This window comes from Bidens hawaiensis, unplaced genomic scaffold (genome assembly GCF_021521415.1).
Source record: "Bidens hawaiensis isolate Kalapana, Puna unplaced genomic scaffold, B.hawaiensis_p1.1 tig00010169_1, whole genome shotgun sequence".
NCBI lineage: Eukaryota > Viridiplantae > Streptophyta > Magnoliopsida > Asterales > Asteraceae > Bidens > Bidens hawaiensis.
The window spans coordinates 510,927-533,005 of record NW_027491772.1 but is presented as its reverse complement, the minus strand read 5'-3'; the positions used below and the strand labels follow the sequence as shown (position 1 = coordinate 533,005).

The following is a 22,079-nucleotide window of genomic DNA, read 5'->3' as shown; positions in this document are numbered from 1 at the left end:
CTTTTTTCGAGCCGAGCTTTTTTCGAGCTATATTCGAGCGAGCCGCGGGCTTTTTAAATAGCTCTATGTACAAGCCGCTATGCTTGCGAAGGCGGTAAGTGACATCTCATGCCAATGTCCCACCAAATGAAACCAAACTTTTATGAACGGATCGTCCAACTCCTCTAGACGATCGGCCATTCATTCCTGTGTGTTTTGAGCGTTTTGAGCGTGTGTTTGGGTGCCTATAGGGAAGAGGCAATATGATGCATATAGATTTTTTCCTCTCTAAATATTCAGCTTTATTTGAACTTTGGAGTTGTATGAATTGGCAAAATGATGCATACGGACACATCATATAGAGACCTGTTATGCATCATATTGGTCAATATGATGCATATAGGAATTTTTTTAAATCAACTTTATATGAATTTTGGGGTTACATGAGAAGACAATATGATGCACATCAACATTATAGGGGCCATTGATATGCATCATATCATACAATATGATACATATAGATTTTTAACAAATATCAATTTCATATATATTTGATTTTATATAAGAGGCAATTTGATGCATATCATCCTTATAGGACCCTTCATATGCTCCATATAGCCCAATACGATGCATATCAAAGGTGCATATAAGGTTGATTTGCATAAGCCTCTTCCTTATACGAAATCAAATATATATATATATATATATATATATATAATTGATAGTTATAAAAAAAGCCCCCATATGCATCATATTGCTCAATATGATGAATATCAAGAGTCCATTTAAGGCTTATATGCATCATATTGGCTCGCCATTTAGTTAACTTCAACATTGGCCAAATGATGACAATATGGTCCATATCGACCAATATGGGCCATATAGCCTAAGCCGTCAGACCAACTCTAACATTTGCCAGTTTTGTCGGTTTGATATGGACCAATATGCTCCATATTGACCAATATCACGACCTGAATAATATAAAAAAAATAAAACTTTTTAATATATAATCACATAAATTTTACACTTTTTATACAGAACACTATTATTCTTCTCTCCAAATCTTTCCCACGCTACATAAATTTATAATAAATAAAAAAAAATCATGGAATCATTACAAGAAATGTTTTCCTATTCGGATTTAGAAGACGAGTTGATAGTTTCGGCGGTTCGAGTGGGGACCCAACTTTTACTTGAACATGATCAAACCTCACAACCGCTTAAATGAACACCTCCACTCGAAGAAGATTGTGAAGCCGCTCATAACTGTTTAGTTAAAGATTATTTTGCCGACTACGCATTGTATGATCTTAAAAAATCTTGACGCTGTTTGCAACAACATATTGTTTGGGAAGAATGGAGCATCTTTTGACAATGTTGTAGCTGCAGCTAAGGATGCTAATGCGCATGACTTCGTTGTTAAGTTCCCGGATGGGTACGAAACTAAGGTGCGTTTTTTCATAGTTAAAATGAACGTAGTTTTTTTAGTAATTACGTTCTTAAAATTAAAAACAACATAGTTTTCTGGTAACAGGTTCTCACAGCTAAAAGGAACATACTTTCCTGTAGGGTTGTGCATAGGCCAGTTTTCGGTTTAAACTGAACCAACACCAAAATTCCAACTTTAGGAAACTGTTTGGTTTCGGTTATGTATGGGTTCAGTTTGGTTGTGAGTTGGTTTTCGGTTTTGCATTGGCTTGAAAATTTCCTTTTATTGAAAATGAACGCACCCCGAGTGGGTCCCGGCTCTATGGGGGTGCTTAGGTGCGATAGGGTCCGGTGCATACGTGCAGTGCAGCCCATTAACACTTATTGCGTAGGCGTGGTTATTAATATTTACTCAGTTTGACCAATCCACCATTGTGAAACAAGCAATAAACTACTCATTTGTGTTCTTAGCTGTATGTGTTTTCAGCTTCTTTTCAAGTGTGATTCAATTAATATTACGGTTTTGCTATAACGGGCTAGAGAAGTTGACTGCAGGGTGCAGTCAAAGCTTCTTGAGAAGATCTTGACTTTTGAGATCAGGTGGTTTGACCGAGACAAAAACGCAAGTGCAGCTGTTTGTGCAATGTTATCATCCGAAGCTAATATGGTTCGGACGTTCGGTCACTATTAAAAACGGTTGTGCGCCTGTGTGGTTAATAACATGAGCGTTAGCCTACATTGGGCTGATAGAGAGGTTTTACGACCCGTTGAAAGGGACAATTTATATTGATGAACAAGACATAAAGGAGTATAACTTAAGAGGCTTGAGGTTGCATATCGCGTTAGTTAGTCAAGAGCCTACTCTTTTTTCAGGTATCATTCTTGACAACATTGCTTACGAGGAACCAAGGCAAACACTACAGAATCCGAGATCATGAATGCAGCAACGCTTGCAAATGCTCATGGTGAAATAGTTATAAAAAATTACCGTGCCGGAGATAATTAACGCCGATCCGATCTCAGTCGTGACGAATTGGTTTTGCAGTCGGAGAGAGCAAAAGATTAGAGAGAGTAGTACAGTGGACAAAAGGTTTGGTTATGCGGTCGGGTTTTTATGTTACTTTCGGCCGATAGGTTTCAATAGTTAAAAACAATAGCAAACGGTTTGTATAAAAAACCGATCGTTAAAAACAGACCAGACCGCGATATTTAAATACATTTTAAAATTTGTAAAAAATTGATATGGAACATTTTTTTTTATTGTTTCTATGAACTTATTTTAAGTGAACCAAAAGTAAATTATTATTATTATTATTATTATTTATTATATAAATGTTTTTCTTCAAAATCCTACTCATATTTACTTATATTAAGTGGTACTTGGTAATTAAAATCTAATCTAATTATGCTATTAAAAGAACTAGGTCCTTCACAATTCACATAGTTCACAAATTTTTAATTGAACAAATTTCACTTTATTATCTATTTTTGTTTAATTAAAATTGTTAAAATAAAAAAATTGTTATTAATGACAATCAAACTCACTACCCAAATTTTAAAGAATGTGTGGCTTACCAACTAGGCTTACCAACTAAACTTAAATGATTTGATGTTCACCTTTTCTTTTCTAATAAGTATATATATTTGCAATCTTTCATTTTGATTTATTTAAAATACAAATACAAATTATTTTTACTAATCTATGTATTTTAGAAAATATACAATTACTCATTCATTAATATTTATTTTGTAATACCTTATAATTTATAAAATTATAATATACATTATGTAACTCATATATGTATATTTGACATTTTCTATATTTTTTAAACGTGTGTTAACCTAGTTTTCAATATTTAAAGATGGCTTTTAAGATATTCGCAGTTATTAAAAGACTAAACTGAAACCTAATAATTAAAATTTTCAACCCGTGAAACCAAACCGTTAATAACAGTTTGGCCCACTATTTAAGCTAAAAACCATTAAAACCATTCTTATCTTATAGTAATAACAACATAGGTATGATTAAGCTGGGTAGGAATAAGTTAGGTTTTATAATACCATATGTTTCGAAACAAGCGCGCCACTACAAGAAATTTGGGTCTTTAACCACACATAGTATGTGTGGGTAAAAGCCTGGTATGTGTTGACAGTGGTCTTTGCCTACACATAAATTAAGTGTCATGATGTGTTGCCTCAGGACTGTAGAGATATATCGTTATCCACACATGAATTATGTGTAGGTACATAGAATGCTATACCTACACCTATATGTGTGGCTAATAATAATAAATAAGTGTTATCAAAAGTATAACGATTTAGTTGGGTTGCAGCTGACGTGGCTGATGATATGACATATGACATGGCTGCCGACGTGACATTTCATACAAAGTGTTGTTGCCACTTGTCATAATATATGTGTAGGTAAAAGCAATATTACGTGTGGGTATAGACAATCGATGTGTAGACATTAATTTCAAAATGTGTAGAAAATAAAAATAATTATGTTGGTAAAAAGATGTATATATGTAAACATTAATCACGATATGTGTAGCTAATGGCATACAAATACATATAAATTGATATATGTAGATACAGATAGAAACGTACGTGACGAATATTACCATTCTTAATTAAAAATGTTAAAACATCATTATTCAGACCATAAAAGAAAAGCATCAGTTACAAAAATTGAAGTACTTAAACTAACGAAACAAAAAATATTCACAAGTCTTCCAAGTTTATGGAAAATACACAAAACTATTTCACTAATCGATATTTCAACATTCTCTTATGCATCCCCGCGAGATATTCCTGATGTGCTTTGATGGAGGAATGGAGGATGAATGATATTATGCTCAAACATTGTTTGTTTCATAGATGTACATTTGTCTAGAACGATTTCAAGTGCATTCTCTAATTCTTCATAAGTAAGATGCTTTGACTTCCGAATAATATCCATGGTGTTACTAACAATAGACGGGGCATTTTTGTGAGTTTCTTTTAAGGACATACAACCAAATTAAACAAAAAAAGTTGGGCCTTATTCAATAATGATTAATAATATAATTGAGTATTATTAAAACATTAGTATTTATCTCACGTATATCACAAAGATATTCTCAGTGTTCTTTACTAATATTAGAAGGGGGTGCGGTCTTTATCTTTGTTGGATCCTACAATATTTTAATCTCTTTGAAGCAATCATGTACATAAGTTAGACGAGTGAGACCCAAAATCCTCAATGGTGTCAAAATCCTATAACAATTATCACATAACCATAATATAAAGCCTAATTAGTCATTGGGGCACATAAATAATCCCTAAATTACATGAACTAATGTAATACACTAATTAGATTTGAGTATCAAATTTATTATTAAAAAAAAAAACAAAAAAACTAAGAAACAACGTATTTTTTTTATATGAGGACTTTTGAAAATTCAAAACATACATAGCAAGATTAAAAGTTCACAACAAAAATTCGACTTGGATAATGTCAAATAGGAACTACTAACCTTTGGATTTAATTAGGCGAATGAATGATAGCAAATTAAGATTTATGGTGTCGAATTTTTGTTGTTTTAAAGAAGGGAGAATCGTTGAGATGGGGAATATATAACAACTTTTACTCGCAATCCATTTCTTGTTAGGAGGAATTTGAAATCTCTTATCAACTGAAAAACAATGAAAAATAGCCCTAAGTTGGTAAAAGGGTTTTGGAATGGGAGTGTTGGGCGTATAATTAAATAAAATCAACCAAATTTCTTTAGAGATGATTTCTCCATCAACTTTAAGGCTAACTTAAGGATGTTGACTTCTCTACACAACGTAAACGTATAACTTTGTTATTTCCTTTAAAAACTTAAAAGTCATTCCATATCATCATCGTACTCAGTATATCCCACCAATAGCCAAGCTATGGTAGGGTCTGAGGAGGGTAAGATGTAGACAGCCTTACCCCTACCCCATAGGGATAGAGAGGCTGCTTCCGATGAGACCCCCGGCTCGATAGTAGTTTTGCATCATTCCATATATATTAGTTAATCTATTTAAAAAATAAAAATATTTATTTAGCATCCTTAAATTTCCAAATAATGTTTTATTTGTTTAGTATACGAAAAGAATTAATAATCAAACTTATCAAACCGATGCGCAAAACATGACTAAGTATGGTGGACTCGCAACAGACCGATAACGAACCTAACAATTCAGTCCTTAATGATCACTTTTATTATATTGTGTATCCAATATCTACACAAATTGTAAAACTTTTAAGTGTGTCTAGGTATTTATTTTGTTAAGTCATTTAAAAAAATAAAATTAAAGAATTTGTACTTAGTCTATGTAGTCAATATCTACTCATATTATACATTTTTAAATGTGTATGTGTTTATTTCTCCATGTCATTTTCAAAAATATAAAAATAAAAATTATTTACTTAGTTTATATAAATACAATATCTACACATGTTATTCAATTTTAAATATGTATAGGTATTTATTTTTTACGTCATTTTCCAAAAATAAAATACAAATTTATTTATTCAAGTTATCTACATATTTATTTTTAAAAAGTATTTGTTGGTAAACATAATCCATTACCCACATTTATACCAACTTTTTACACATGTATAGATAATTTAGTTACACGTAATGAAAAGCCGCCACATGTGTGGGTAATTTTTTATTTACTTGATCATCAATTTTGGGGGGAAATTTTCCCACCAATGCCAAGTATGGCTAAAACGTATTACTAACACATGTTAAGTGTTAGTTATTATGAAAATATTTTATCAACTATTACCAACACATATCCAAACATGTGTAGGTATTTACCCACACATATACATGTGTAGGTGAATTATGTGCGGGTAAACACCCTAATTTCTTGTAGCGCGTAAGCTTGATGAACCTTGGAAGCTAGCTCAATTAAACGTAGGGTAGTCATTTTATTTGTATATAAAAAGATAAAATGAAAACCATGATCATGACACATGAGCTACATTATTAGACCAAGTGTAGTGGGGCGATAATGGGGCGACTCAGATGGAATATTACAGTGAGGGAAGGTCAATGATTCAACATGGTATCGATTGATCAAGGTTTCATAGGTTAGGGAGCTCTTGAGCCCTCTTGGTCACTTGTTCTTTGCCCACAATATATCGATCCGGATGCTTCCAATAGTAAAGGATTTCATTATGATAAAGGTCTAGAGTGCATCATCAGAGAATGAATGTTGTAAAGAAAAAGTGTGTACATCAATCTCTAAAATAATATCATCACCCAATAATCAAGGCAATGACCAAGGCTAAAACAAAGAAAGTAATAAAATGCAATCCTTGTAATCATGGGATCGTAATCACTGTATTAACAAAAAGGAGAATAACCTAGTGAGAGATAATCGGTTTCCATCACTCCCTCTCAAATTGGAGAATGGAGATCTTGAATGCCAAATTTTGTCGAGTAGTGTATCAAATTGATGTGTCCCCAAAGGATTAGCTAGGATTTAAGCAATTTGTGTCTTTGTGTCGATCTTCATGGGATATATTTCTTTCTACTCAACACATTCTCTAACAAAGTAGCAATCCATCTCGACGTGTTTAGTGCATTCGTGAAAAACTAGATTGTTGGTTATGTGGCGGGCCGCTTGGTTGTCACAAAACAAAGAGGTGGGCCAGATAGGTGGCATTTCAAGTGTAGCAGGAAGCCACCTCATCAATAAAATCTCACTGATTGCGTGTGCCATTGCACGATATTCGGCTTCAACGGATGATCGAGAGACGACGACTTGTTTCTTGGACCGCCATGATATAGGCGCACCACTCAAAAGCAAGACGTAACCAGTTCTAGACCTTCAGGTGAAGGGACGACCCAATCAATCAGAGTCAGAATATACGGTGAGATTGGTTCCACCTTCTTTTGGAATTAGAATTCCTTGGCCTAGCGTTGATTTGAGGTATCAGAGAACCCGATTTGCAGCTTCAAGATGACCACATCTTGAATCACAGACAAATTGAATCAAGCCATCAACCCGTGGTTCGTCATCACATTTATCTACTTTTAAATTTTGTTCCATCAGAAAGGGGCTTGGTCGACACCACGTCATACCCGCTTCTTCTAAGATATCAAGGTGTTTTTGCGTTGACTTAAAACTAATCCCCTTTTGGTCCTAGCCACTTCGATTCCAAGAAAGAACTTTGATGTGTGTCTAATGATGCTCTTTCTATGGAACTCACAACTAAGCTTTAAATTTATAAAACGAAACTCCTAACGAATCCACACACAACCGGCAAGTGTACCGATCAAAAGTAGTATAGACCTAAGGAAGTCCGAGTATCGAACACAAGGACACGTAAAAAAGTCTATGATCACTAACCCTAGAAAAGACCTTCCTAAGAATAATATTTTTTTAAATGATTTTTAATTATTAAACTACTTGACCTAACTTACTTTAACTAAATTAAAAGACTTAACCTAACAAGGCTTAGCGAAACTTTAAGAATGAGGCTTAACAATGGAGAAAACGTCTACCTAGGTAAGAATCCTATTGAAGGCTTAACAAGTTAATGGATTGAATAATCTCACGACATCGGTATCTAAGGATGACACAACTAAGGTTCACTCAAGAAAGCTAGATCACCTCTCGGTCTCACTAACAAACCCTAACTTACACTTAGTTGATTTTAAAAACAAACCGGGAAACGAATTGCTAAAGTGTTCTAATGTCGACTCTCCTCTCGGACTCACCGACACACGACCCTAATGGAGACGAATACTACGCATCCAAGGAAAGAAGAACAATTTGTTTTAACTTAAACTAGATCAACTAATCGCTCACAAACCCAAACCCGACAAGAACCGAACCCGCTCTCGCGCGATCCTAATCCTAACAAGCTAAAGCTATGAGACGACGTTACTTCCTATCACCTCTTGGTCTATAAGAAGGTGCCTATCTGCTGAATCTAACCAATTAACACACCCATTTAAACCCTACGGTTGTACTTCCCACAAACAATCTCTAAACACAAAGTAAAGAGTCAAACAAGCAATAATCAATCAAAACTAATTCAATCAATAAAAGCAAAGGGTATATGAGTATAATTAACAAAATCACAGCCAATAAACACAACCTAATTCAATATTAAACCAAACTTTCATTAACAAATCAAGTCATGATGATAAAACAATCCATTTTACTTACTAAAACCTAACAATATTCATCAAACATAGGTAGTACTAACAAGTTTAGCCTAATATGATTTTTGGACAGCAGCAAACACTTAATGTAAACATCATACAACTCAACCAAAACATAATTAAACTCATTCAATAATCAATATCAATCAAGCACAACTCAATCTTTAATTATAATGCAAAACAATTCAAGTTTAAAGATCAAATAAACAAGTATGAATCTTGAACAAGAACACAAAGTTTATGGAATGTTTACTACCAATTGGGGCTGAGATTAGTGATGAATATCAACCCTAGTTGCTGTCCCAAGTCTCCCTTAGCCTTCTTCTTCTTCTTCTTCTAGCCGCCAAAACTCCAACACTTGTTCTTTTTTCTTCCCTTGGTGGCTGCAGCAGGTTGCGATCGGCCTGGGGGGGGGGGGGCTGTTGGCTGCTGATGATTTCGGCCAGATGAGGGCTCTAGGGGCTGCCCGATCGGATTTTTTTATGGAAGGGTTGTTGGTTTGAGTTTGTATATTATAATTGTTGTTGTTCTTGTGAAGTTGTTGCTACTCCCACATAAATTCCTAGCCACACAACCTAAATAATCTTGTCTCCTCACAACAAACACAAAACAAATGCCGACCAATTCAACACCAAACAACAAACTTAATTTTTTGTGAATGAGCTGCCCGATCGGAAGTAAAAGGTTAAGGTGCTTAGGGTTTTTTTAATTTTATTAATGATATATTATATATTATGCAAGAAAGGTTTTCTCCATGTGGGCTTGGGTCGGGCTTCAACTTGGTTTTTCAAGATTTGATCAAAAAGCCCTTTAAGTCTTGCAAAAACTCTGTCCTTTTCTCTTTTAAAACTCGTTACCTACACAAAATAATAAACTTTGTAAGATAAAGTTAAAACGAGTTAAAAACATTATTTATTATGTGATTAAGCACTTAAAACATGATAAAAAGGTACGGAAAGTAAGTGTGTTTTACAACACATCAAACTTCAAGGTGTCAAGATCTTTGATGCTAAATTTGTTGTTAAGAAAATCCTTGATTTCTTGTTTGTTAAGAAAATCTTTGATGCTAAATAATAACATCATCCACGTCAAATTAAGGTATCGATAAAAATGCATTTGCTTTTAAAAACAAATAGTGAATGATCAGCCTCCCGTTTGTTTGAAACCGATTTCTAACAATGAGTGAGTGAACGTTTGGTACCAGTTTCTCAATGCCTACTTAAGACCATAAAGAGATTTCTTCACTTTACAAACTCTATCATCGCCTGATTCCTAAACCCATTGGTTATCTTCATGTCAATATCTTCATGTAAATCTCCATGTAGGAAAGCATTGTTCACATTAAGTTTGTGCATGTGCCAACTTTTTTTAACGACCACAATTTAGGGAGTTCGAACCCTTACCAACTTCGCCAAGGGAGCGAGAATCTCGTGGAAGTCTAAACCTCTCTTTATGTGAAACCATTTGCCACGAGACGCGCTTTATGTCTTTCAACATCTCCATTGGGTTTGTACTTTAGTTTGTAGACCCATTTTGAATCGATTATTCGCTTCCATAAGGGTAATTTCTCCAAAACCCAAGTTTTATTTTCTTCAAGAGCTTGGATTTCTCTTTTCATGGCTTCAATCCATCTTGAGACTTGAGCAACCTGTTTATTATGTTTTGACTCATTACCCGAATTACTCATTACCCGAAGTAATAGCCGCTAAGAAGGCGATATCTGCATTAGTAAACTTATTATATGAGAAAAAAATGTGCTAAATGGTGTAGCGTTGAGGAATTTTGACTTGGGGTGGGTTGCTTGTGGTTTAAAGATGGAGGGAGTTTCAAATTCATCCAGATGACTTGCCTTGGTCTTGATCTACTTATTTTCTCTTTGGGTTGGTTTAGGTGTTCTGAATCTGGCCGAAGGTGCAGAATTCTGATTAATTGGTCCACATGGATGGCTTTCTAGATTGGGTTCAGTAACAAGTACATTATTTAAATCAGGCTCAATGATAGAAACACCTTCAAGGTTTGGCTCGGTCATAGGGATTTCATCTGGATTTCACTGGGTAAGTGTTACATCATTCTCAAATATCCCGTTTATGGTTTTGGATAAGTACAACCCAATATTCAATTCATCATGTGGACTAGTGGTGGGCTATAGCATGTTCGGGCTATTGTCAAACCAAAAACACTTTCTTCTATTGTATTGGGTTGAGCTTCATTGTTTTCTAGACTTGGGCTATTGGTTGGTGATGGCGTACGGTGTATATATAAATATTTGATTATTTTGCACATGAAATTGGGTTTTAAAAATGGGTTTTCACCTAAACTTAATAAAACACAAACAAATGGCAAGTGTACCAATCCTATATGTCATATAGTCGCGGTAAGAACCAAGTATCAATCAGTGGACACGTAAATTTTAATATAAATCTTTGCATTTAAAATAATCGTAAGAAATGATCTTAAAAGTTTTTGTTTTTAAAAGTAATTTTTAAAGTAACTTATAACAATAATTTAAAGCAAGTAAAAATACGATAATGGAGAGATTCAAGATTCAAAAGCTATCACCTTAACTTAGAATCCACTTGACTTATAATGATGGTAAAATCAAATATATGATAAATTCACTATTTTATTTTTTATGAAAAAGAGTAGTTACTAATTATAGATAACTATTCCCTTGATATTTTGGATAACTAGTATGAATTATACAAACTAATCACCTCAAATCATAATTGTAAGTGAACCTTTATGTTAAAATTTAAGGATATAGATTATCATTCAATTTCAAAACTCAAATCTAACAACCGGTCGGAAAGATCACATGAAAAACACCTAATCCACCTATGGTTGATTAAATTAGACAAAGTTCAAGTATTGTTTCGATTTATGAATTTTCAACCCAAGTGTAATATCAAAATAGTTGTGTTAACAAAATACTTATAATATTACTTAACAAGAATATCAATTTATAACAAATGTTTAATCTTTTTCAAATCTAAACATGAGGATATGTGTTTGACTAATTTTCATGTTAAGATACAAAAATTATTTTAACTATCTCTAGATTAAAAGTTATAAAGTTGCATGAAAAAAATTTATAAATAAATGATAAAATCAAAAGTCTTTCAACATAACAAGACATACCATTTATAATTCTTGTATACTAATTTCAATTGTTTAAACAAAATATTTCATCAAAGGATAACCAAGAACTAGTCATTATTTCAATATAAAGTTATCATATATTATTTCAACCATCAAAAGTTATCAAGTTTCATCATAAGTTAAGGTGATATGAAGAGTTTAACTCATGATTATAATGAAATATACATCAAAATAGAAGAACATAGCGTTCATAATTAAACTTTAAGATAATCTAACCCAAGAACCAAGCTAGATGATTATGTGAATGCTTAGAACTCCTTGATGTTGTATGGATTTTCAAGAGCTTCTTTTTGCCTTCAAAATTCTGGAATAATGGTGTTAAGAGAGTGATTTTGTGTATGTAATTCGGTATATCAATAAGTGAACACAAAAGGCCAGTTTATAGGCAAACTGTTGTAGGAGGCATCGGGTATGTCAAATTAGGCATAGCCCATACTGGTCCCAAATCTCTGAAAAAATATCTCTGAAGCATGTGCACACATTTGACCATGGGGTTGTGCCAATTCAAGCATGGGCTGTGTGCATCCTTGTTAGCAGACAATATTACGTTTTGCTTTCATTATGTTAGGCATGGGGTTGTGCCAAAGTGGGTACAAGGTTGTGTTTGACAAGATATTGGCTATGTGATCCTGGGCATCGGGTGTGCTGGACCTCGCTAGATGACAAATTGTACTTTTCTTTTGTTATGGTAAACACCAGGTTGTGCGGTTGTGCCTAAAGGAGCACATGTTTGTGCCTGACTAGACATGGGTTGTGTCTTCCTGGGCATGGGGCATGCTTAGCGTCTGGAAGTTTATTTCATCGCCATTTCTTCAAGAAAATTGCTTGTTTCTCTTTCATTAACTCGTTTATCCATAGAAATTCAAATTAAACAAGTTAAGTATCATTTCTAACTAAAATTCCCAAGAAATATAAATGATTGGAGCGTATTTGATGTACAATTTTGTGTACATCAATTGGGTTGTTGGTTGGATTCTTATCATTTGACCGAATCATACATTTTGTTTCTTCATAACACCACTTTTGTGGAAACACAAAAATTTCTTCCTTTTCAAAATCATTGTTGGCAAAGAGGAAAGTATCTTTAAAAAAATTTAACATCCCTAGATATGATAAGTTTGTGGCGTTGGGTGTAAAAATTTTGTACCCTTTCATGCCTTGTGGTACCCCAAGGAAAATTCCCGGCCTCCCTCTTACTTCAAACTTGTCCCCTCTGGTTTCGGTATTTTGATAATAGGCGAGACAACCAAAATCCCTCATGTGTTTATAGTTGGGTTTTTGTTTATATGATACCTCATATGGTGTTTTGTTGTCAATGAATTCGGAAGGCATTCGGTTTATGACGTGTGTAGCCGTTGGGACACTCTCACCCTAAAACTTTGTGGGAAAATTTGCCTCAAATCTCAAGGCTCTTGACGTTTTCAACAGGTTCCGATGTTTTCTCTCAACAATGCCATTTTGTTGTGGTGTGTGAGGACATGTCGTTTCAAGCATTATTTCTTCTTTTGCATAGAATCAATCATTTGGTTAGATGAAAACTCACCCCCCATTGTCACACTTATCCTTTTAATATTTTTCTAAAATTGTGGTTGTACCAATTTGTGAAAATTCACAAGGCATGTACTTGCTTCATGTTTGTTTTTAAGGAGAAATAACCATATAACACGACTAAAATCATCCACAATGGTCGTAATATAGCTTGCATGTGTGAGGGAGGGCGTTCGATATTTTCCCCAAATGTCACAATGTATCAATTAAAAACAAGCATGAGTTTTGGTGATACTAATAGGGAAAGGTAACCTTGTAAATTTGGCTTTAACACAAGAATCACATAAATTTTTAGAATTCAAAGAAACACTTTGAAGAGGTAGGTCCCAGCAGAGCCCAGTTGGACCCGCAAGACTCACCTTGAAGAGGGACGTCTGCGCAAGGACCAACTGGTTCCGCAGGACCAACCATGCTCAGTGATGAAGATCTTACGCGCAGTACGCCAGCTGTTCCCGCAGGAAAAGCCTCCCAATGGTGAAGTACCCCGCCTGTTCCCGCAGTTGCGGATACAAGCCATCAGGGAAGGCTACCCGCACTAATAGCAAGGCTACACGCACAAGGCACTAACTCTCAATAATTCAGTGTCACCTGAAGGAATGAGCAAGGCGGGAATACTCCCGCCCAAATGAGCCAGTCCGTACGCTTCTGGAAGATCTTGTGTACTATACCTGCCAAGGTATGGACAAAATAGACAAGATCTGACCAAAGCAGCCCATGAACCAATCACAGGGTGACAGCTCACCGACAACAGTACGAGGAGCACGCTCTAGTACAAAATGTCACTATCAGCTGCTGCCTACTCACCAACCCTTGTCGTGGCACGTACATAGCTTGCAATTGGTGGAAAAGGAATAGTACACAGCCGGCGGAAAAGGAATAGTACACAGTCGGCCATGTCACTATCAGCCGCTGCCTACCCACCAACTACCAGCATGGCACGTGCGTAGACTGTGGTAGAAAAGGAATATTATACAGCTGGCTGTACCTGCTTGGAAACCTACATTCGGCTATAAATACTCCAACACCTTGGAACGGTATCATCATCTTGTATTTCATCTTCTCTAGCAATCTCTCTCAATATATACACATATTCAGAGCAATCTAGTCTGATTCTCACGCCGGAGGGTGGTCACAAGGAGGAACCCCCCCTTCTCAGTGACGAGCTCACGGTGTCTGTTTTGCAGGTCGTTAGAAGAATAACCATCTTTGCCGGACCTAACCTTCGTGAGAAACATCTACTTAACCCCCAGATTATCCATAATCTGTCCGGGGTCACTTAGTGTTTCTTCACACTTTGAAGAAAATCAATATGAGGGATTTTGGAATTTGATGGATGGCCTAATCTTTTATGCCATGTACCAATAGTTGTCGTCATTGCGTGTCTTTTACCTCCCATCATCCATATTTTTTATAAACCATCCTTGCAATTACCCACTCCAATCAATATCTTCGAATGTAAGCCTTGCATAACGTAAAAATAAGGAAAGAATGGCGCATTGTAAATCTTGAGATAGTCTACTAACGGACAAAAGATTGCATTTAAAATTTGGAACATAAAGGACATCTTGGTCCATCATTCCGTTAGGTAAAGTGTAATCCCCTCTACCTTCAACTGTTCACTTTTGGTACTAACAGATGGTTCATATTTATTTTCGTCTTATTATTAAGCATGGCATCATCATAATTATGTGCTCAGTTGCACCCGAATCAACAACTCATTTACCTTCCTTACCGACGTTACCTGCCATATTTGCTACCGGTGCGATTTCATCTTTGTCTACACCATCTTTATTTCCAAAGAAATGCACAAACTGTTGGTATTCAGCCACGATCATTCCTGGGATCAGAGTAGCCTTTGTCTCTATGCCAACAACCATAGGTTTTGGTATTTCTTGTTTACCTTTACGGGACAACCATTCGGGATACCCGATGCGTTTAAAGCATCCATCCATGTTATGACCATTTTTGCCACAAAAAGTGCAATGTTCAACTGCTCCTTTAGTGTTACTTTTTTATTCTCTTGGTTTAGGTTTGCTAACACGTTCTCGTTTTGCGGAAACGTGGGTTGGGAAAACTGTCGCTTTGGTGAAAACCATCTTTGTTCCGGTAATCGCTCTTTGCTTCTCATCATCATATTCTAAATGATAGGAAACATTAAGTGATGGTGTATGTCGCATTGCCATCGCCTTAAGGTTTTAGGATTTCTCGGTTTGGTTATGTTGTTGGTTTTTGTTATGGTTGCTTTGATACCATAAAGAATTTCAATTTGTTAAAGGTCCAAAGTGCATCATCTGAGAATGAATGTTGTAAAGAAAAAGTATGTACATCATTCTCTAAAATAATATCACCACCCAATAACCAAGGCAATGACCAAAGCTAAAACAAAGAAAGTAATAAAAGGCAAGATAATCATGGGATCGTAACATGTTACATAATTCTCTTGGGAGGCGCTCCTATATCTTGGAAATCCGAGAAACAACCGGTCGTTTCTCGATCCTCGTCCGAAGCCGAATATCGAGCCATGGCTGTCGTGGTAAATGAAATATTATGGATGAGATGGATTTTAAAGGAACTTGATGTCCCTTAAGATGACCCGACACAATTATTTTGTGACAATCAAGCAGCCTGACATATAGCAAACAACCCTGTCCTCCATGAACAAACCAAACATGTCGAGATGGATTGCTATTTCGTTAGAACACGTGTGGAGTCCAAAGAAATACAAACCATGAAAATTAGCACAACCATGAAACTTGCAGATTTATTAACTAAACCATTGGGTGCAAATCATTTCCGGCACAAGAGTGACTTTGATACCACTTGTAACATCCGGCCCCTCGCATGCCCACGAAGAGCTCACGGATTTGTTTTTGGTTGCCCAAAACGCGTTGGTGATTGAAGAGGCAGGACATTACTTATGAACCAGTGATCTCTCTTGTCCACGGCCGATGTGGGATAGCCTAAGAGTGGGACAATGTTGTGTTTTGCCAAGGGTGTTACAACCTTACTCGACAAGTTGGACATTACAGACCTCCATGCTCCAACTTGAGGGGAATAAACGTTACTATGCTTAATTTATGCATATTATTCTGCCCGTCATTTACTTCCTCTTTGTCTTTCATTTTATATTATTGCCTTATTGGGTTGTGTGGTGTGTTGAGTTGTTCAGTGTCAATGGGCTGATCATTTTGAAGAAAAAATTCATAGTGGGGCTGTGACATTTCAACATCAGGCTCATTTAATCCATCTAAGCTTTGGTTGTTCATTTCAGATTCTAGGCTAGGATCTGAAGGCATTTCTCGTTCGGTTTGTGGCTCATGGTCACGTTGTTCGGAGGAACAAAAATTCTCTACAAATTTGACATCCCTTGATATGATAATTATATACGTTGCAGTTAATATGCATTCCCCGAAAACCTTGTAGGTAAGTTAGACTCAAATCTAAGTGCTCGAGAAATTTCTAAAAGGTGTCGATGTTTACGTTCCACCACACCATTTTGTTGTTGTGTATGTGGACACGTGGTTTCCAAAACAATCCTTTCTTTGGCATAAAACTCAAGCATGTAATTGGATGTGAACTCCCCACCATTGTCACATCGGATTTTCTTAATATTTTTCTCAAATTGAACTTTTATCATTTTATGAAAATCAACGAGATAAGTACTAGCCTCATGTTTATGTTTTATGAGAAGACCCAAACAACTCTACTAAAATCGTCTACTATAGTTAGAAAATAACTTGCTCTAGAAAAAGAAGGTGTATGGCATTTCTCCCACACATCACAATGCAATAAATCAGAGCAAGCATTCGTTTTGGTAGTGCTAATAGGAAATGGTAAACGGGCAAACTAAGCCTTAACACAAGAATCACAAAAATCCTTTTGGTTTAAACGCGTGTTTTTAAGAAAATCAACATAAGAAAGCTTAGAATTCGAAGCATGACCTAATCTATTATGCCATGTGTCAACCGTTTTCATTATAATTTTTCTCTTATCCCCCGTCATCCCCATCTTCTATAGACCATTCTTGCAATCACCCACTCCAATCAATGTCCTCAAACTCAAGTCCTGCATTACACAAAAATTGGGAAAAAATGTGATAGCACATTGGAGATCTTGCGACAATTTACTGACGCATAAAAGATTGCATTTAAAATCGGGGACATGTAGGACACCCTTTATTGTTATTCCATTAGGCAAGGTGTATTCTCCTCTACCGTCAACGGCTATGGAATCCCCATTTGGTATAACAACGGGTGGTTCATGCTTTTTCTTAATTTTATTTTTGAGGTAAAAATCATTGAAAATTATGTGATCGGTGGCACATGAGTCAATAACCCACTTACCTTCATGGCTAGTATTACCTGCCATGTTAGCAACCAACGTGTTTTCTTCTTCAATAACATTAATCTTATCGCCAAAGATCTTCACGAATTGTTGGTATTGCTCCTTTGTCAAACCTGGTATGTTGCTCGTTCCCTTTTCAACACAATCGACATTTGGTTTAGCCTTTTCATGTGTTCCTTTACCCAGCCACCATTCCAGATACCCAATAAGTTTAAACATCCTTCTTTCTTATGACCATCTTTTTCACAATAATCACAATGTTCAATCCGTTCACCTAAATTACGCTTTCCATCATTATAAACAAATTTGTTTTGTGACAAATTCAGATCCTTCTTCCTAGGCGAAAAGCTTGAAAGGTAGTTGCATCATTGATTGGTATTTTTGAACCAAAAATGGCTCTTTGCTGTTCATCATCGTATACCAAATGGTAGGCTGAATTGAGGGCTGGTGTATGTTGCATAGCGAGGATTTGAGTACGTATGGTTCCATACTCGCTATCTAGACCAAGGAGAAATTCATATAGCCTCTCTTTGTCCTTGAGGTCATTAAGTTTCTTTCCGAGCCCGCATGTACATCCGTTACACATGCATAAAGAAATCGGAAACATGGACTCGATTTCGTCCCAAATGGAACGTAGCCTCGTGAAGTAGGCGGAGATGGACGATCCTTCCTGTTTGATCATGGTCAAGGAATGCTTCAGCTCGTATGCCCTTGGTGCGTTATCCTTTCCGAAACGTTCTTTCAAATCTGCCCAAATCTCTTGAGTTGTGGAAGCATATTTTACGCTGGTTCGTATTTCTTTCTCCATTGCCGTGTTCAACCAGCCCTTAAGCATGGCATCACACAGCATCTAGGCCATGTAGGTTGGTGAATCAGGTTCCGGTTTCTTGATTGACCCATCGATGAAGCCTACCTTGTTCTTAGCAAACAAGAAATTCAACATCTCTTGGGACCAATTTGTGTAGTTTCCATCGGTAAGCACGTCATTAACGTGTAACTATCTCGGATAATCAGAGGCATGTATGTAATACGGAGAGGTATGATCAGCAGCCCCTCCATCGGTTTGTTTTCTTTGGTCGCCGATCATGGCTGAGTCAAATTTTTCTTTATCACCGGTCATGGCGGCGATTAGGGTTTTGGTTGTGGAATGTTGGTTTATTTTTGAGTGTAGGATCTTTTATGTATATGTTCTAATATCATAACAAAATGGTGATAGTTTTATAATGTGAGATGAAGGAAAGAATGGGTGATAGTTTTATACTTCCATAAAAACATCTTGGGAGAGTGACTATAAAAGATGAGAGAGAAGAGAGAATTGATGGTTTTAGAAGGTTGTGCGTAGGATAAGTGAGAGAAAAAAAATTTAACTTATGAACATATATCATGTGACACTTTTAAAAGTACTCCAAAAAAAATATTGTGAATGCTCTTACAATAAAATGTATATTTATCATTATCAAACAAATTGGTTTAACCAAATGCATAGTAACAAATTAAAACAAAGAAATATGGTGGCATTTGGTTGAAACACATTAGAATAAGAGCTCAACGGGTCCTTTGTCCCGAAGCTGATGTGTTTTTGAAAAGAGTTCAACAGGTCATGCACAATAACTCATCGACGGCAAAAACCATAATTTTGTTTTCAGTAGGATCAAATTTGCCATTAAAAAAGGGTTGCAGTGCTCCTTGTTGCCCCCTACCTCTTGATTGTAATTGGATGTTTTTTATGGGGAGAAAATTGTAAGAAAGAAGAGAAAAAGAATGCATAACTATGATTCATTCATTATATAAGCATCATCATCCGTATAAGTTAGTATTGTTATACATCGTAGTATAAGTTAGTATTGTTATACATCATAATCAAGCTGGGTATAGTATAAGTCATGACTATCATGGTTCTCTATGGTTTATGGCTTTGATGATGTTCTGGTTTATGGCGTGGCAACTGGCAACCTATGTTGTAGTCGTGTAGCACACTAGAGCCTTGGCTAACAACCAGTGTCAGTTTTGTGAATGTGGGTTTTCTAAGTTTAGTCATCAAATTCACGAATTTGGGTTTTTTTCAATTCCGTTGCAACGCGCATGCACTACTTACTAATTATACCATAAGTTTTAAAACAAGGGTCATAAGCTTGATGAACATTCGAAGCTAGATTAAAAGTTGGGCAGTCATTTATTATTTTGATATATAAAGACAAGATGAAAGCCACGATTATTATTCATCTTATTATTAGAAACTACCCTCCCATGCATCTCAAAGATCAACTAGAGATGCAACTCTCCTTCATTTGCCTCATACTTCAGAAGGTGCATTGCTGGCTCATGTCCAAATTGCACTGATTGGGCAGATCCTGAACAATCTGCCTCACCATCTCCGACTGCTGCCTGCCAAACCTCCCGAATTGCGACTGCTGCTTCATCACTCTGCTAGCTATCTCTCTAATGGCCCTGCACTCACACCCATTCTTCATGTACTGGAGCTCGTCACAGCACTGTTGAAGTTCTGGCGATTGTTCTTGTTGATAGCCGACGCTCATCTCAGGGTACTGGAGTTGTTGTGTGACGAACCTGTTGAAAATATCGTTATACGATTAGGGTTTGTGCTTAATATATGATTATGATTGTGTTAGAGTACTATCTAACATTGGAAAAGGTGGAATCTCATATTATGTCCTAAACTAGCTAGCAAAGTTAAGGTAAACAATGTATGTGATCATTTGATAATGAATCTTTAAGAATACTTATATAGTGTACCTTTGGCATTTGTTGACTGGCCTTTGGATATCAGTTTCGCTGCATTGGGGCTGTGATCCGCCAAAAGGAGGCGTGGCCTTGGGAAAGAAAGGGATTTGGAATGGGAAATCGATCGGGTTGCTTCCAATTCCGCATTGTGTTTGAAGGTTGCATAGGTTAGGGATGGCCTGAGCCTTCTGCCTCAACTGTTGTGACTGCTGAGAACCGAGGAATGGTATAAAGCTATGCCACTCTTGTTGTTGTTGTTGCTGGGCTTCTTGGAACACCTGCTTCACGGCCTCACATTGGCACGGCTCGTTGATGTTTTGGAGCACTTGGCAGCATTGCTGGATGAATGGCTCCTGGAACCCCTTCATAGGGAAGTATCCTTGGAATGGAATACGGCCCTTCTGGAGGAACGTGCGGCACGGGTTCAGGTTCTGTCCCTGTAACTGTCGGCGACATTGCATTTGCTCTCCGAATGGGAAATCGAACTCGTCGTTGATGGCGGTGGTGACGATGGTTGCATGGGCAGTAACCAGGGCGACGAAGGCGAGTGCGAGAGCTATTAGCTTTGCCATTGTTGGTTTGTTGTGTGAATTTGCTGTGTGAATTAGGGTGGTATATATAGTGGTTTTAGGGTTTGCATGGAGGTATATACGTGGAGAGGTGTATTTAATCGGTGGCGCAATATGCTTATTTGTTGAGCATTTATTAAGAACACGTACAAGTTTTTACATGAAAAATGTAGCAAGTGGAATAATGGTTTGGAGTATGTGTGAGGTGTCAATAGTGTTGATGGTGTTTTTACATGAAAAGTGTAGCAAGTGGAAGTGTGTTTTGGAGTATGCATGTGGTGTCATTGGTGTTGATGGAAATATATGAATTGGTTCCACGTGGACTTGAACTCGGTATGATAATGCATAGCCAAGTAGCAAGGGTTTTAATGTGAAAATAAGAAATGAATGAACATAGGATTCTGAAAAGTTATAATTAATACATAAGTTGTAATATGATATACAAGTTCATCTAAAAAATCATAATATATTCCTAAATGGTCTTATAAATTTGGAATGACAAGTTATAATCATGATCGATGTAATAAGTTGTTTAGTGTTAATTATTTCTTATTATTTTTTTATGATGATTCTACTTTATATATATATATATAATAAGTTGTTTAGTGTTAATTATTTCTTATTATTTTTTTATGATGATTCTACTTTTATATATATATATATATATATATATATATATATATATATATATATTTAATTATAAGGCTTGTAACGTGTCATTGGGTTGTTTCAATTTACACACAAAGTCATATTATATTATAACATGTTAACTAGGTGTTAATGATCTATATATATATATATATATATATATATATATATATATTTAATTGTAAGGCTTGTAATGTGTCATTGGGTTGTTTCAATTTACACTGAAAGTCATATTATATCATAACATGTTAACTAGGTGTTAATGATCTATATGCATCGATAAGCCATTAAGCCTGCTAATTAACAGTACAAGTTTATTTGTTGAGCATTTAATAAGAACACGTACAAGTTTTTACATGAAAATTGTAGCAAGTGGAATAATGGTTTGGAGTATGTGTGAGGTGTCGATAGTCTTGATGGTGTTTTTACATGAAAAGTGTAGCAAGTGGAAGCTAGTGTTTTT

General features: G+C 36.0%; 2 protein-coding genes across 2 annotated transcripts; both read right to left on the bottom strand.

The window, feature by feature from the left end:
• Positions 1-17,979: 17,979 nt before the first annotated feature.
• Positions 17,980-18,465, bottom strand: LOC143534518 (uncharacterized). Its single transcript, XM_077028985.1, has one exon. The coding sequence runs from the start codon at positions 18,463-18,465 to the stop codon at positions 17,980-17,982; it is 486 nt and encodes a 161-aa protein (XP_076885100.1).
• Positions 18,466-19,900: 1,435 nt separating this feature from the next.
• LOC143534502 (2S seed storage protein-like) lies at positions 19,901-20,971 on the bottom strand. The gene is made up of 2 exons (XM_077028972.1): positions 20,412-20,971; positions 19,901-20,225 (listed from the first exon to the last, which is right to left on the bottom strand). Exons 1-2 carry the CDS (start codon positions 20,969-20,971, stop codon positions 19,958-19,960), a joined length of 828 nt encoding a protein of 275 aa, XP_076885087.1. The 3' UTR covers positions 19,901-19,957.
• Positions 20,972-22,079: the final 1,108 nt, after the last annotated feature.